The sequence below is a fragment of the Chaetomium globosum genome, genomic scaffold (genome assembly GCF_000143365.1).
Source record: "Chaetomium globosum CBS 148.51 scaffold_3 genomic scaffold, whole genome shotgun sequence".
NCBI lineage: Eukaryota > Fungi > Ascomycota > Sordariomycetes > Sordariales > Chaetomiaceae > Chaetomium > Chaetomium globosum.
In genome coordinates this window covers 2,824,557-2,838,694 of record NT_165978.1, presented here as the reverse complement: position 1 = coordinate 2,838,694, position 14,138 = coordinate 2,824,557, and the positions used below count along the sequence as shown (strand labels likewise).

At 56.4% G+C, this 14,138-nt stretch overlaps 6 protein-coding genes across 6 annotated transcripts; 1 reads left to right on the top strand and 5 right to left on the bottom strand.

Annotated features, from left to right (window-relative positions):
* Nucleotides 1-133: 133 nt before the first annotated feature.
* CHGG_06218 (uncharacterized protein) lies at nucleotides 134-1,748 on the bottom strand (the record flags this gene model as incomplete). Its single annotated transcript, XM_001222312.1, has 2 exons — nucleotides 134-1,446; nucleotides 1,574-1,748. The coding sequence occupies 2 exons, from the start codon at nucleotides 1,746-1,748 to the stop codon at nucleotides 134-136; spliced, it is 1,488 nt and encodes a 495-aa protein (XP_001222313.1).
* Nucleotides 1,749-2,875: 1,127 nt separating this feature from the next.
* Nucleotides 2,876-3,731, top strand: CHGG_06217 (uncharacterized protein; the record flags this gene model as incomplete). The annotated part of the gene is made up of 2 exons (XM_001222311.1): nucleotides 2,876-3,446; nucleotides 3,520-3,731. The coding sequence occupies 2 exons, from the start codon at nucleotides 2,876-2,878 to the stop codon at nucleotides 3,729-3,731; spliced, it is 783 nt and encodes a 260-aa protein (XP_001222312.1).
* Nucleotides 3,732-4,149: 418 nt separating this feature from the next.
* Nucleotides 4,150-4,614, bottom strand: CHGG_06216 (uncharacterized protein; the record flags this gene model as incomplete). The annotated part of the gene is made up of 2 exons (XM_001222310.1): nucleotides 4,150-4,230; nucleotides 4,333-4,614. The coding sequence occupies 2 exons, from the start codon at nucleotides 4,612-4,614 to the stop codon at nucleotides 4,150-4,152; spliced, it is 363 nt and encodes a 120-aa protein (XP_001222311.1).
* Nucleotides 4,615-5,185: 571 nt separating this feature from the next.
* On the bottom strand, nucleotides 5,186-7,353 carry CHGG_06215 (uncharacterized protein; the record flags this gene model as incomplete). Its single annotated transcript, XM_001222309.1, has 3 exons — nucleotides 5,186-6,372; nucleotides 6,451-7,147; nucleotides 7,207-7,353. The coding sequence occupies 3 exons, from the start codon at nucleotides 7,351-7,353 to the stop codon at nucleotides 5,186-5,188; spliced, it is 2,031 nt and encodes a 676-aa protein (XP_001222310.1).
* A 1,293-nt stretch (nucleotides 7,354-8,646) lies between these two features.
* CHGG_06214 (uncharacterized protein) lies at nucleotides 8,647-9,762 on the bottom strand (the record flags this gene model as incomplete). The annotated part of the gene is made up of 1 exon (XM_001222308.1): nucleotides 8,647-9,762. One exon carries the CDS (start codon nucleotides 9,760-9,762, stop codon nucleotides 8,647-8,649), a length of 1,116 nt encoding a protein of 371 aa, XP_001222309.1.
* Nucleotides 9,763-11,547: 1,785 nt separating this feature from the next.
* CHGG_06213 (uncharacterized protein) lies at nucleotides 11,548-13,263 on the bottom strand (the record flags this gene model as incomplete). Its single annotated transcript, XM_001222307.1, has 4 exons — nucleotides 11,548-12,112; nucleotides 12,582-12,592; nucleotides 12,810-13,052; nucleotides 13,234-13,263. 4 exons carry the CDS (start codon nucleotides 13,261-13,263, stop codon nucleotides 11,548-11,550), a joined length of 849 nt encoding a protein of 282 aa, XP_001222308.1.
* Between the last annotated feature and the right edge of the window lie 875 nt (nucleotides 13,264-14,138).

Here is a 14,138-nt window from a genome sequence, read left to right as displayed (position 1 = left end):
CAACGAGATGGAGGTAAACAAACCAAACAAGACATGGCGAGGGAAAAGAAAAGTGATGTTGACCCACTATGCATGCAGAATCACGAACCTCTGCTTCCACATTTTTATTTGTCATATTCCGCACATCGTCCCCTCATCTATGACGCTCGTACGCCTCGGCTTCCTTCTGGCGCGCTTCGACCAGCTCAATGACCTCTTGGCTGTAGAGGTCCTCAAGGCTCTTGTCTCCGAGGAGCACCTCCTTTTGGTGTCTGACGGCTTCCTCCTTGGTCAAGCAAACTAGGTCGCGAAGCTTCAGGTCGGCAGACTTTTGCTCATCTTTCCCTTCTCCGATCTGGACCAGGGTAGTCTTCTGAGGCTTCTTCCACCGTATCAGCATGAGCTTGGTCGGGATGCCAGTGACGGCACTCCTGCCTCGGAAGGCCTCTTCGACGAGGAAGGCAACGTCGCCCGGCGTAATGGGCACCTTGAGCCCGATGCAGACGTCGACCCGGCCGCCTTCAAACATGCGCACCACCTTCTCCTCACTAGCCTGAACGTACGCCAGGATGGCCTCGTACATCTTGTCGCGAGCCTTGGCCGGTTGGTAGTCCATCGGGTAACCTGTGATCTTGAGAATAACGTGGTTGGCCGCGACATATCCAAAGACAGCCGGCATGGTGCCCAGGACCGGCAAGATCCGCACCCGGAAGTCGGCGAGCACACCCAGGTCGCCCACCGACCCCTTCTGGAACTCCTCCTCAGCAAGCGGCAGCAGCGCCGCCTTGCCCTCGCCCATCTTCTCCGTCGAGTACACGACCGGAATCCCACTCGTAACTCCCTGCAGCTTCAGCCGCCTCCTCGTCGCCCTCGACAGCCCGTCCTCAAAGCTCGACCCAATATCCCCCACCATCACCCTCGTCGGATCGCTCTTCGTCCCCGCTCCCATCGCCGAAATCACCGGCAACCCCTCATCATAACAATACTTCAGCAACTCCACCTTACTCTCAATATTATCAATCGCATCGATCACAAAATCCGGCCTCTTCCCCACCCCCTCCTCCCCCTCCCACCCCTCCAACACCCCCGCCGCCACCCCCCTCTCAAACTTCTGCAACCTCAAATCAAACCTCACCCACGGCGCCACCGCCACCAGCCTCCTCTGCAAGCACTGCACCTTCGGCAGCCCGACATCCGCCAGCGTGGCCACCGCATGCCTGTTCAGACTACTCAACGTCACCTGATCAAAATCCACCAGCCTGATCCGCTGCACGCCCGAGCGCGCCAGCGCCGCGCACGCGTGCGAGCCCACCCCGCCGCACCCGACCACCACCACGAAGGCGCCGCGCAGTTTCTGGAGGCCGGCGTCGCTGAGGAAGACCCGGTTGCGCGCGAGCTGCTCGAGGATGAGTTCGTCGTCGAAGTCGCCGTTTTGGGCGCGGTGCGCGAGCGCTTGGTTGTGGAGGTCTTCGGGATCGGGTTGCGGGAGGGTGCCGATGCGGGTCACCTGTTAGTGGGGGGGGAGGGGTGGTTAGATGGTTGAATGGGTGGGATGGAGGAGAGGAGAAGCGGGGGGGTTATTGGGGTTGCGTACTGATTGGAGGGCTGGGTCGGCGTCGCCGGGCTGGGGGATGGATTGCTTCAGGCGGGAGACGCGGGTCGCCTTCTTGGAGGCGCTGGTAGGTGAGGATGGCGCCGGCGGCGACGGCGGCCGAGACGACGGCGGTGGCTGCCAGTTGCACCCTGGGGTTGGAGGTGAGGGAGGACATGGTGGTGGTGATGGGGTGGGTATGTTACTGTGAGCAATCGCAATATTTTTGGGAGATCAATGTCTCATTCTCCGGGATATATACATAGGTAGATATGTATGGTGGGGTTGAGATTAGGTTGGATCGAAAAATTATCCCAGATCTTGTCCAAAATGGTGGTTTCGTCATTCATCTGAACAGGGTATCTCTGCCGGGATCTCAGGGGCTATTCCTGATATAGTTAGCGTTGGTATCCCCGCCATCTCCACCCCAGAATCTCACTTGGCAGGCACGCAAGCCACGGCAGTCCTCGATTCCAGAAGGTATTCCATGTTCGTTAGTGTAAACTTAAGCCATGAACGGTGATTGCCGCCAACTTCCAAACTTGCCACATCAAGATCCCTTCCTTTTCGGCAATATTATTGATTAATTTTGACCAGGAGACATGGAATGCGGTCTACAATCCTTCATCCCCGCCTTTGAGGCTGCTATGAGCATTGCTGCCTGACTTGAACTTTCCTGCAACAACCAACATGACCTGACATGATCATGAATGTGGAAAGCTGATTTCACAGGATAAGTCAATTGAGTTTGAGATATTACAAAACCAACCAGTTTTCCAGGATGCTTTTATACCTTCATGTTCAAAGACTAGTTGCGGGTGTCGTTCCAACCAGGATCCCTGCCAAAAAAACGTCGTACTCGTCAACGTTGATAACTCGCATTCGGGTTCGCTGTTATTTACGCGTATTTCCAACCCCCAGGAACCTCGCATTCGAATCCGGGTTTGCGTAGTCCCACACTAACCATCACGACCTACCCTACCTATCTGACATACATTGTCAATGCATGTGGGGCCTCCCTACCATAGTAGCATCGACCCAAATGCTCTGGTTGGGTTTGGTCGGATTAGACGCTCGACCTAACTCCCCGGACATCTGACCTACCCCGCAATTCAGGGGACGCAAGATGTGGGACATGTTCGTGAACGAAGACCTCGAGGTGGTATAAGAAGGCCTCCTGTTCCTCCTTAGACCCTTCCTAGACTCCATATCTCGCAAGCCAACCAACAATTCGAACTCAGAAGGTGGTGCCCGCCCAAAAGACTACCATTAAACGACCTCGCTTCAACCACATCCAACAACAGGATGTCTTCAGCTCAGGGCAAGACTGTGATTGTCACCGGCGCCGCTGGCGGTCTCGGCAAAGCTATCGCAACCGCCTTCCTCGAAGCCGGTGCCAATGTTGTCATTTGTGATGTCCACACCGAGCGCCTCGCATCGGTCGAAGAGGAGTGGTCCAAGACACACGCCGACAAGTTCCTGACCCGGAAGACAGACGTCACAGACGAAGCCTCTGTGCAGGCCCTCGTCGACGATGCCGTTGCCAAGTTCGGCCGTCTCGACGTTCTCGTGAACTCGGCGGGCATCATGGACGGCTTTGAACCCGCCGGTGCTTGCTCCAAGGAGAAGTGGGACCGTGTGCTCAACGTCAACCTGAACGGACCCTTCCTCGGTACTAAGGCGGCCATTGCCCAGTTTGAGAAGCAGGAGCCCGGCTGCAGTGTCATCATCAACATCGGTTCCATTGCCAGCGTCCACGGCTTCAAGGCCGGCGCTGCTTACTCGGCCTCCAAGGCCGCCCTGATGTCGCTGACCAAGAACACGGCCGGGTATTATGGTGACAAGAGCATCTACAGCATCGGGCTGATGCTAGGCGGTAAGTCCACTCCAGAGTCCTCCCAAAGGGCCCCCGAGGCAGCACAAGAAATAGTGCTAACAATTTTATCCAGGAATGGACACCAACATCACGGACGCATTCGGCCAGGGGATGCACATGGAGGCTTTCCAAAAGGTTCAGGCCTCACAAGCCCCGTTCCGCCCGGAGATGCAGGTGCCCATCGCCTCGGTGGCCAAGTACTGTCTTTTCCTGACCGACAAGGACATTGCACCCTCGGCTAACGGGTCATGTATTATGTTTAACAAGAACTGGCCCGAGGCGTGAGACCGCAGCGAGATCGTGGGTGGCGAAGGCTGGGTGCCGATTTAGAGTAGGACGAGAAAGCATCGAGCAAACAATGCAACTAGATTATGAGCACAGCGTAGTACCCGACTGGACTTGCTTCCCGAGTCGGATTGTGAACCGGGCCAGATGATCACCATTTGTCACCAACTGTGCAACCAGTTCAGGACACCACATACTATTCGTCTCCAGAATACTATCGCGACTACAACTACATTGGATACCGGGGCAAGAGAGTGTCAAGAAGGAAACCAAGCCAAGAACCAAGCCCGCACAAGACAGATCCACCGAAGCCCTTCATCACTTGCTTGTCCATCAATCCAAAAAAGAACCCCAGCCATCTGCCTCTCATCCCTCCATCTCGACCCCATGGTGTTGTTGCGTACACAGAGCCCACAACCTAGTAGTTGGGGACGCAGTACGGGCTCTGGTTCTGCCAGTTCATCTGGCAGTGCTGGTTCCAGCCGCAGTAGCCGGCATACTATAACAATGAATGGACTTGGTCAGCATTCAACTCTCCACCATCACCAGCTCAACTCCACCGCAAGGGGGGGGGAAAACCACAAAGAAGAAGTATACTCACAACCCAATGACCCGAAGCGCCACAAACCCTCCACCCATTACCGGTTGTCGTGCACGAGTAGGCACCGGGGCGGCAGCCGGGCGGCGGCGGCGGCGGTGGAGGCGGGTACCAGTGGTTGGGCTGGGCGTTGGCGGCGTCGGCCTGGGGAGCCGCGGCAGCAGCAGCAGCCTGCTGGGCCTGCTCGCCGATGGCTATGGGGTCGGCGGCGGCGGGGGCGGCCGCGTTGGGCATCACGGCGGCGGTGGCGGCGGCGGCCAGGGCGAGGGGGGAGAGGAACTTCATGATGGTGGTTGGTGGGTTTTGGTGTTGTAAGTTGTTTGTTTTGAGTGTTTGTGTGGATGTGAAGATGTGTTGGAAGCGGATGGCGAAGCGGAAAAGGGGGGATGAGTTGGGTGATGGGGACGGTGGTTATATACCTTTCGCTGCCGTGATCAATGTCCGGTTGAATATTTGAAATTCCTCCTTACGTTCCATTGGACATGACTGGCATAACAGTATGATGGTGATCAGGGCTGCTGGAGAATGCTGGTAGTTGAATGTCTCGGATGCCCCTGGCCCCAATAACCACCCCTAGATAAGACACCATGTCTAGCAACATCCCTCAAGAGACAGTAACCCTCCCAAAAATGTCATCCAAGGCCATGGGAAAGAATGTACCAAGAAGGGCAGTCGGGCCTTTTCTATTAGCCGCTCTAAAATAAGAAAATAAATACTCAACTCGCTGAAGATTGTTATGCAGGGCAAGCCAATTTGGCACGATCTTTTCTGAGCATTCCCTAGGAATTGGAGCTGCAATTCAAATTCTCGTTTGTATTGCTAGATCCTTGGTATCCAGGGACTTCCCAGCGTAATCCTACCGCCCAGCCTCCAACAACTGCTTAGCCATATCCCTCAACTTGAACTTCTGAATCTTGCCGCTCGCCGTCTTGGGGTATTCCGTCACAAACCAAATATGCTTCGGCACCAGATGACTCGACAGATGGGTCCTCACCCACTCACGCACACTCTCCTTGGTCAACACCTCCCCCTTGCCGGCCGTCTCCGCCTCCTCATCCGTCACCACACCCTTATGCACAATGACAAACGCGCCCACACTCTCCCCATACTTCTCATCCGACACGCCAACCACACTAACCTCGGCTACCAACGGATGCTGGAAGAGACAGTTCTCAATCTCCAGCGGGTGGATGTTCTCCCCCCCGCGAATGATCAGGTCCTTGATGCGCCCCGTGATCTCCACATACCCGTCCTTGTCCATGCTGGCCTCGTCCCCGCTGTACATCCACACCTCCTCGACCCCCTCCTCATCCCTCTCCACCCGCCTTACCTCCTCCGTCCGCTCCTTATCCCCCCAATACCCCTTCATTACCAAATACCCGGCCGCCGCCAACTCCCCCTTCTCCCCAACAGGCACCACCCGCCCCCGATCCAACGGATCCACAATCTTGACCTTCGTATGCGGCATGACCCGCCCCACACTCCTCGTCCTCCGATCAAACGAGTCCCCCGGCGCGGTCATACAGCTCACCGGGCTGGTCTCCGTCATGCCATAGCAAATCACCAGATCCTGCAGCCCAAACGTGGCGTACAACCTCCGCATAATCGACTCGGGCACCGAACTCCCCGCCCCAATGCCCTTCCTCAAATGCCCCGGCAGCGCCGCCACCTGCTCCGCAGACAACACCCCCAAGTCCGGGTTCTGGTTCTGGTTCTGATTCTGCTGCAGCAGCTCAAACATAGCCACAAACATGGTCGCGACGCCGTAGAGGCCCGTGGCGCGGTGGGCGGCGGCCATGCGCAGGGCGGCGCGCGGGTCGAACGCCGGCGAGGGGAAGAGGAGGGCCGCGCCGGTCGTGGCGGTGGCCATGTAGCCCAGCACCGAGCCGAAGCAGTGGAAGAGCGGGGGCGGGCAGACGATCAGGTCGGAGGGGTCGAGCCCCATGCGGTGGGCAATGAGCGCGCCGTTGTTGAGGATGCTGGTGTGGGAGAGCATGGCCGCTTTGGGGTGGCTGGTGGTGCCGCTGGTGAATTGGATGTTGACTGGGCGGGTAGGTGTTAGAAGTTAAGGGAGACAAGCATAGCTAGAAGCTTTGATAGATGAGCCGGGCTGTTACTCACTTGTTTCGGTCGGAGACAATGGGGAGTCGGGGGTGACGGCGCGGGCAGCGAATGCGGCAGAGGATACGCGGGTGCTGGTGAGGCCCGGTATGAGGGAAGTAAAGGGGGTAAGCGAGCGGAGAGAGGCTAATGGCGGGAAGCCACTCAGTGGGTGGGAGATTGAGTTGTCGACGACTACGATTGTTTTGAGTGATGGGACCTCGGGTGATTCGATGCGCCCCGACTCGAGGTCCGGGGCGATGGTTTGTAGCAGCGGAAGGTTGCTCCGCCCACGGCAGGGCTTGTAGGCAAGGTCGGTGACGGCGCCGATAATGAGCAGCTCAACGCCTAAGTGATTGAGAGCGGCCGTGACCTGCTTGGCGTTGAACCCTGGGTTCAAGGGCACAAGGATAGCGCCGAGCTTGAAGATAGCGTAGGTAAGAGTGGCGAACTCGGCAGAGTTCCCCAAGCTCACGGCGACACGATCGCCCTTCTTCACCCCTAGTGAACGTAGAGAGTGGGCGAGCGCGTTCGATGCGAGGTCGAGCTTCTCGTAACTCAGCGTCGTTTCCACGGCCGGGGGAACGCCGTCCGCGGGTATGTTCGGGAGCGCATCGTGGCTTGTGGTTGGGGTGCGGGAGATGACGGCTGGTCTGTCGCCAAACCGTTTCACGATCGAGCTGAAGTGTTCGGGGATAGTATGAGGAAGCAAAGGGGGCTAGTTTCCATCAGCATCAACTGCCAGATACCATCGACTTAAACCGGTGCATTCCTTACCTCTGCTGGCCCTTCGTAGATACTCTTCGTCAAAGTGCTGATCGTCCTCACCGGCCCGATTGGGACCCGAATTCGTTTCCTCAGCGGTCTACCATGTATCCTCGAGGCGCAAAGAATTGTGGTCGTCGACGGCGTCTGAAGGCGCATGGTCACTGGCTGTTCCCGAGCTTTCGCTCTTTCTTCTTGTCGGCCACTCAATTCCCTTAGTTAAACACTTGAAACAAGGCACACGGTCGGGTTGTCGCCACAAAATCGTCGTAGAATTGCAGGCTACAAACAGAAACCCAAGCAAAAGAAGACAAGAGAAAACACATGTCGTTCACCCAGCGGGATCTCCCCCCATTGATCAACCCGCGATCAGCTTCCCCCAACCCCTCGTGTCACACAACGCGAACGCCGAGGCAAGCCTGAACAAGGAAGGTCCAGAGATTCGGCGTTCTTGGCAATTGGAGAGAATGCGGGGTGCAGCATTCCCCGCAGCAATGGCTTGGCAGGGACTCGACTTTGTTGGGGTTGACAGATGTTGACCGCCCCTATTCAAGCCTCGGGCAGGGGCTGATCAAGAGGTTATATTTTATCCATTTCGGCTTGAATTATGACTGTTGTACTCGCCGTGCATCCAACTTGCGACGGGAACCAAATACAACAAAACGGGTGATATCATCGGCCAGCCATCAATGTGGAGACACCTGGATCGATCCCACCGTTCCCCACGATCTTCAGCCGGAAGCAATCCGACAACCATCTCTCGAGATGCCGATGCACCTCTCCGGGGTGCTGATCTGGAGTCTTCTCAGACCCCTCACAGTCAACCACCCGGCGGCAGGTTTTGGTGATTCAACGGCAAAGCCGCTTGATTGTCTCCTCAACCCTCTAAAAGTCTACAGACAAACAAGAAAGTTGCTGAGACAAATGCGGTAAATCATGTCCATGAGCCACTCTGACCGCCCCCAAGAGCCCGCGTTGCCGGCCCGCAAAACGAAACACCTCAGGCCCATCGACAGCCGGCCGATTCACCCTAGCCCCAGTCGCGCCTCTCCCCACCCGGACCACCAGCCGGCCAACGTCAGGCTGGCCCTGCGTCACCGCAAAAGCAAAGATGCTATTACCCCCAATATCTATGCCGTACAAACACACCAAAAAAGGGCACGGAGCAAACCTCAGTTTTTCAGTACACTTTCTAACCCCCCCAAGCACAAGCTCCTCTGCCTTCCAGGGCCGTCTGGAAACAATGCCACTTTGCTACCACCATAAGAACGCCGAGCCATGCAGTTTTTGTTAAGATGAAATTAAAAGAGGATATCGGTCGTAGTCGAGTAAAAAGGAATGTCGTAACGATGGATAAACGATGTCGGCGGAGCACCCCGGTTACTCGCCGATGTGTCGCTCGCTTTCGGGTTTCCACGTGCCTGTTACATCCCCATGTTAGTTTCTGTACGTTCAGATAGAAAACGCAAAGGAGCCCATACCCTCGAAATCATGCTTCACAAACGCCATGGGGTCATCATAATCCTTAGCACCCATCTGCTGCACCCCCGGCGAGAAGCTGGTGATGGGCAAGACAATCACATCCCCGACCCGCCGCGAAGTCTCCATGCCCGTGAAATTCTTCCAATCGATCGGCCCCGTCGACTTGCTCATGTCAAAGAATCTCGCGTCGTTGAAGTACTCAAAAATGGTATCCGTCCAGAGGGCGGGGCCCGTGAACTCGATAACGCTCTTATTGTTGAGCTCCTTCAGCGACCCGTCCTTCTTGCGCTCCAGGGTGCGGTTCGTGATCTGGCGGACGACCTCGCGCAGGACCGGGTGGCCGGCCTTGGCCTGGATGGTCCACTGGCAGAATTGGATGCGGCGGGAATACCAGTCCTTCCAGTCCGGGCGGTCCGGGTCGGCCTCGATGCCGATGACCAGCCCGACCGTGTGGCGCGGCACGGCGTCGGGGATCCAGTCGACGGCGCTGCGGATGGCGAAGGTGTCGATGTCCGAGTAGATGCCGCCGCGGGCCAGCAGGATCAGGTAGCGGAAGAAGTCGGCCTTGAGCACGGGCAGCGGGAGCGCCTCGTACGCCTCGAGCACCTCAGGCACCGACGCGTACAGCAGCCGGATCAGGTGCACCGCCACCTGGTCCGTGATCACCTCGTGGATGAACCCCGGGTGCTGCTCCGTCCATGTCGCCTCCTGGTCGCGGAACTGGAACTCGCCGTGCGCGGGAGTCCACTTCCACGTCTGCCAGATGTATGCGGGGAACTTGGATTCGACGTCGTAGGGGAACTGGTAGGCTAGCTTGTCGTACAGCGTCATCTTGGACATGTCCTGTATCGGCTGCTGCCCCTCGGGGACCGGTCGGGGGCGGTTCACCCCGGCGTGGGGGATCTCATCGCTCGGGGGGGTCTTCGTCGTTTGCGAATTCTCCTTCGGATGGGAGCCGGCGTCGGATTGTGTTTTTGGGTACTCGACGGCTAGCGACGAGGCGGATGGCGATGTCGATCGTGTTGTGAAAAAGAGGATCGTGATGAAGATTGCCGCGGCCACAAGGGCGCGGCGGAAGCTGAGCATTGCGCCGAATTGCTCGCCGGCCACAGCTCAAGTCTATCAATTGCCCTGCGTTGAGGTATTTGAAGGCTTGACGTTTGCGCGCGGACGAACACAAGGCTGAATCGGGTGTCGCTCGTCTCAAGTTGGGATGGATGACGGCGGCGGATGCGAGAAAGGAATATCGCGGTGGCGGAGCAATCTGAGTAATAAGTAACTAGGAACCGCAGGGGAAAGACAAAAAAGCTGGCCGTGTCGCACAAAAAGTGTCGGGAAACGAAAAACAGGTGGTTGCAAACTCGATCCGTCGGCGAGTCCTGCGAATGCTGCCCCTTGCGAGCGCGACAGGGGGGGGGGGAAGCTTGCGAATTGCTGGGTGGAGAAGATTCGGATGGGCAGGGGTTCAAATGCGTGGACTGCCGTTGATCATACCTGGTTTTCAAGCCGGGCAATGACTTTGAGGCAAGTCCGACGACGAGGATCGGGAGCCAGGAATTTGTGATAACCAGGGATGGCGACCAGCGGGATGCCTCTCGCGACCTGCTAAATTCGGATTCTCGCCGAATTTCGCAGACCCGGTCAAGGTCTTTCTGTAAATGGGCGTGACTGTTGTGGCCTCAGTGGCTGCCCAACTAACTTCGGTTGGTCAAGATCGAGGGGCCACCGAGCACGCCTATTCTGCGGCCTCTCCTCCCCTTCTAGAACGATTTCAGGGTCGAGGTTCGGGTTGGGACGAAGATGCCAAGGGGGCGCGTGTTCGGTGGCCGAAGAATGTGGGGGACAATGGCATCCGAGACAAGAGAAAATTCTTGGCGGCGTCCAATGACGTTGGTTGGTCTGTGCAATGGCACCGACCGTTGACTTACAGGACGGTAAGCGAAGAAAGGCGGCGTGCTGTTATCTCGCAGGCATCATCTTCCTGAAAAATGACGGTGACTGGCTCGCGAAAGTGAGATGGGCATCGGTTTCCCCATGGCAAAAGATGCAGGAGCGCACCGGCGGATCTGCCGCGTTGAGGTTACACGTCATCCCACCAAGCGGGAGCCATGGATGCTCCCCGCCGTTTCCGAATGTTGCTGCACGCAAAGGACGTAAGCCCCCGGCAACTTCCAGCATCAACATCAACTCTTAAAACTCGGTCGTTTTCTTCTGAGAATACAGGCGCGCTGAGGAGAAGAGTGCCTGCAACGCATTCATCTCCTTCGGATTCGAGATTCCCGCGTTTTGAACAGCTTTGAAGCGCTCCGTGCCTTGCCCGACCTACCGCCCGCCCTCCATGTTTCCGCCCGCGTGGTTGCCATTTTCGGTCACATCTCGACGATCGACCCGGCGATCCACTTCCTTGTTGTGCGGATTGAAGGTGGGGTCCCCCAAACATGAAACGCGTGTTCCCCCTTGGCCCTTGCAGGCGCCCACACGCGGCCGAGGTCTGCCAAGCAGTCATAGCAAGAGCAGGAGCGAAGACAGTCTGTCAACCCCACCACTTCATCTGTGAACCATCATTTCAGCCGAATTGCAGGGCGAGTGAGGTAAATTATTATTATTATTTCCTACACCGATATGCCCTGGGGCGCGCCGGTCCTTCTACTGCTATTTACAAAGGAAACCGTGCCGTATAGGCCGGATAAAAACCTCTGTCTACCACTTTGAGACAACAATCTATGAATCCGTCATACTGCAAAAGAAAGGAGGCCCTTTGCCGGCCTCCGGGCCCTCTAGCCCTCCCCATCCACTGTTTCTAGCTCCAGCCTTCTGGCCAGCCTATACTCCAGTAGCCGGCCAGAGTCCATCAGCCAGCCAAGGACCTTCCTAACAAATCTTCTGCTCCGGGCACCTACTCCCCCGTAATACGGTTTGTAGGTCCCGATGTGACCGAATCTCTCTGCCGTCCCACGGCCTTTGTAACGGCGGGTCGGGGCACCAAACCACCAAGTGCTCCACTGTCTCCCTGCCCCTCCCGCACTCGCAATAGGGGGTACGGACCTCCGGGACTTTCACCCTGAACAGGTAGTCCCGGAGGCCTATATCCCCGATACGGGCCTGGGAAAGGAGGGAGCTCTGCGCCTTTGTAAGACCTTCGTGTCTCATCAGAGCTTTGTCGGTAAATAAGAGGGCTGGGGGGTCTTCGTCGGCTATCCTCCTGTTTAATACCCTCTGTCGAGTAGTACTTTGTTGACTAGCTCTCTGTTGTTCCCACCGGGCCTGCCAGGCCAGTTCGACCACCTCCTTGGTATTCGACCCCCTATCCTTCCCCCCGATCTTCCATTTGTAGTTAACCCACTGGGCCACTACACTAGCGGCTAGTTCAGTGGGCGTGGGACTCTGCGGGCCCTGACGGGGCCTCCGGCCTCGGGTTTTCCTCCTCTTGTTGAACCTTCGGTAGACCTTATTGCAGGCCTCAGTAATTAGATGCCCCGTGGTTATTCTCTCAGCCTCGAGTGAGGTAAATTGTTGATCATTTCCGTCACTAATGAAGAGTTAACTGACTTCCACAATCCCCCTGATCGTCTTCTTATCTTTGCACAGGAGGAAGCGAGGTGTATACCAAGGCCCGAGTCACCCACATTTGGACCTGGCCGGCACCTGGCACCACACCTCGGCCAACTTCTCAAGTTCTCTGTTGGCCTCTAGCCAAAACCCAATCGCCAACAATCCGACCCGGACTTTTTCTCCGGTCACTGGACTTCCGCTTTGCTCAACCCTGCTCCGTTGGGCACAGGGCGGGTGCTTGCATGCAGGTATGTACGAATACCGAGGTGCCGTTATCACCAAACGATCCGAAGTAAGAGGTAATGAAGGTATTCTGTCCATGCCGGTATGTATTTTGCTCTGTACATACATACCGGTCATGTGCCTATGTATGTAGAGCATACACTTTGTAAGTTGGGAATGCGTCCGGGCTCTACCGTCAACCCCGAGTGGCGATAGTTAACCCGGGAGATCATCCTTTGCATCATTGAATCCTTAAAATAGGTAGGGACCTACGTAGTTACTTGCGGCCCGGGACAAGCAAGGAGCCTCACTGCTCGTGAGACTGCCTCTCGTCTTCGACAGGGTAAGGTAAAACATACAGGACAATGTACCCCATGTCCTAGGCTCCTTTGACGCAGGAACACCGCAGCCCAGTTCTTCAGTCCGTGAATGTCCTCGAAAAATGCAGGATTCCCGTACTTTAGCCAATTGGAAGATGTATTCTGTTCCTTCTCACTGATACCCCACTTATACCCGTCTTGTCCCTGAATCATACAACGGCCGTTGTCCTGATCGGCGCGTTCGTCCGCTGCTAGGTAGAGTCTCGCCAACTTGGTCGTCTTCTGTTTAGAGACAGAAGTTGTCCCATCTGGACCATGTGCTGGAAACTTTCTGTGCTTGAACAAGTCTTGCTGTAGATATTTCTTCTCCCTCCTTCTTCTAGGGGAGAATCTTGCGGGCTTTTCTCGGAAGGTTGGGTGATCAAAGTCATGAACATCCAAGTACAACTCGAGTCGTACATACGTGGGTTGATAGGTCGGAGTGCAGTGGCATTCGTGGTCGGGCACATCTGCCTGACGGCTACCTACACGTCATGCAAAGGAGGAGATACAACCGCCCGGTCGTGGCACCAGTTGACCTCACCGGTCTAGCCTTTTCTCCTTTGCCCAACTTATGAACAACACTGAACGACGAGAGAATAAACTTGCGTGGGAAGGTTCAACGACGTCAGTGGTTGCCTGATTGCATCATGGGCTATCAGTCCTCCCGGGGGCTGACACATGTGCGCGAGGGCTTTCGGCTGAGCGATCCCAAAGCTGCACTATCCGCCACAGCCTTGCGCAGTTGTCAAGGCAAAATACACCTTGAAGTTTCTAGGCGCAACAGCTGAATGCAGCGTCGCGTTGTTGGTGCCCGGTTTTGCATGTTGCCTCGTTTCGGGCAAACACCATTGGTTCGATTCACGGGCGGGAACCGCCCAACCTTTTGGCGATAATACTACCAGATATGTGCGGGACCGGTGACTCCCGGACCGTTTAGGTCGTTACATAGGTACCTTGTTAGAGAGAGGCTGGGGGTTGAAGCGCGCATGCCGCAGCAGGGCGGTTAACAAACTCAAAACTGAACGCGGGCCTCCGTCAACCGCTTGACTCAGGCAAAGGGAAGGCCTCAAGGCATCAAATGTAGGCAGCCGGGGCAAACGCAAAAAGACCGCATCGCCCACTGTGCCGAAACATGCCACACCGAAGAACGAATCAGCAGAATAACGTGCCACCATTGATTGCAATATCACCACCCAACATCCGTTCTCTGCGGTTGCCTCTCAAGGCTGGCTCGGCTGGCCAACACCAAATGATGCCTGCATTTTGAGACACGAACGCCAACGCCCCGATCATCACCCGATCGTGGCTGCTTACCTTATTGGAAGT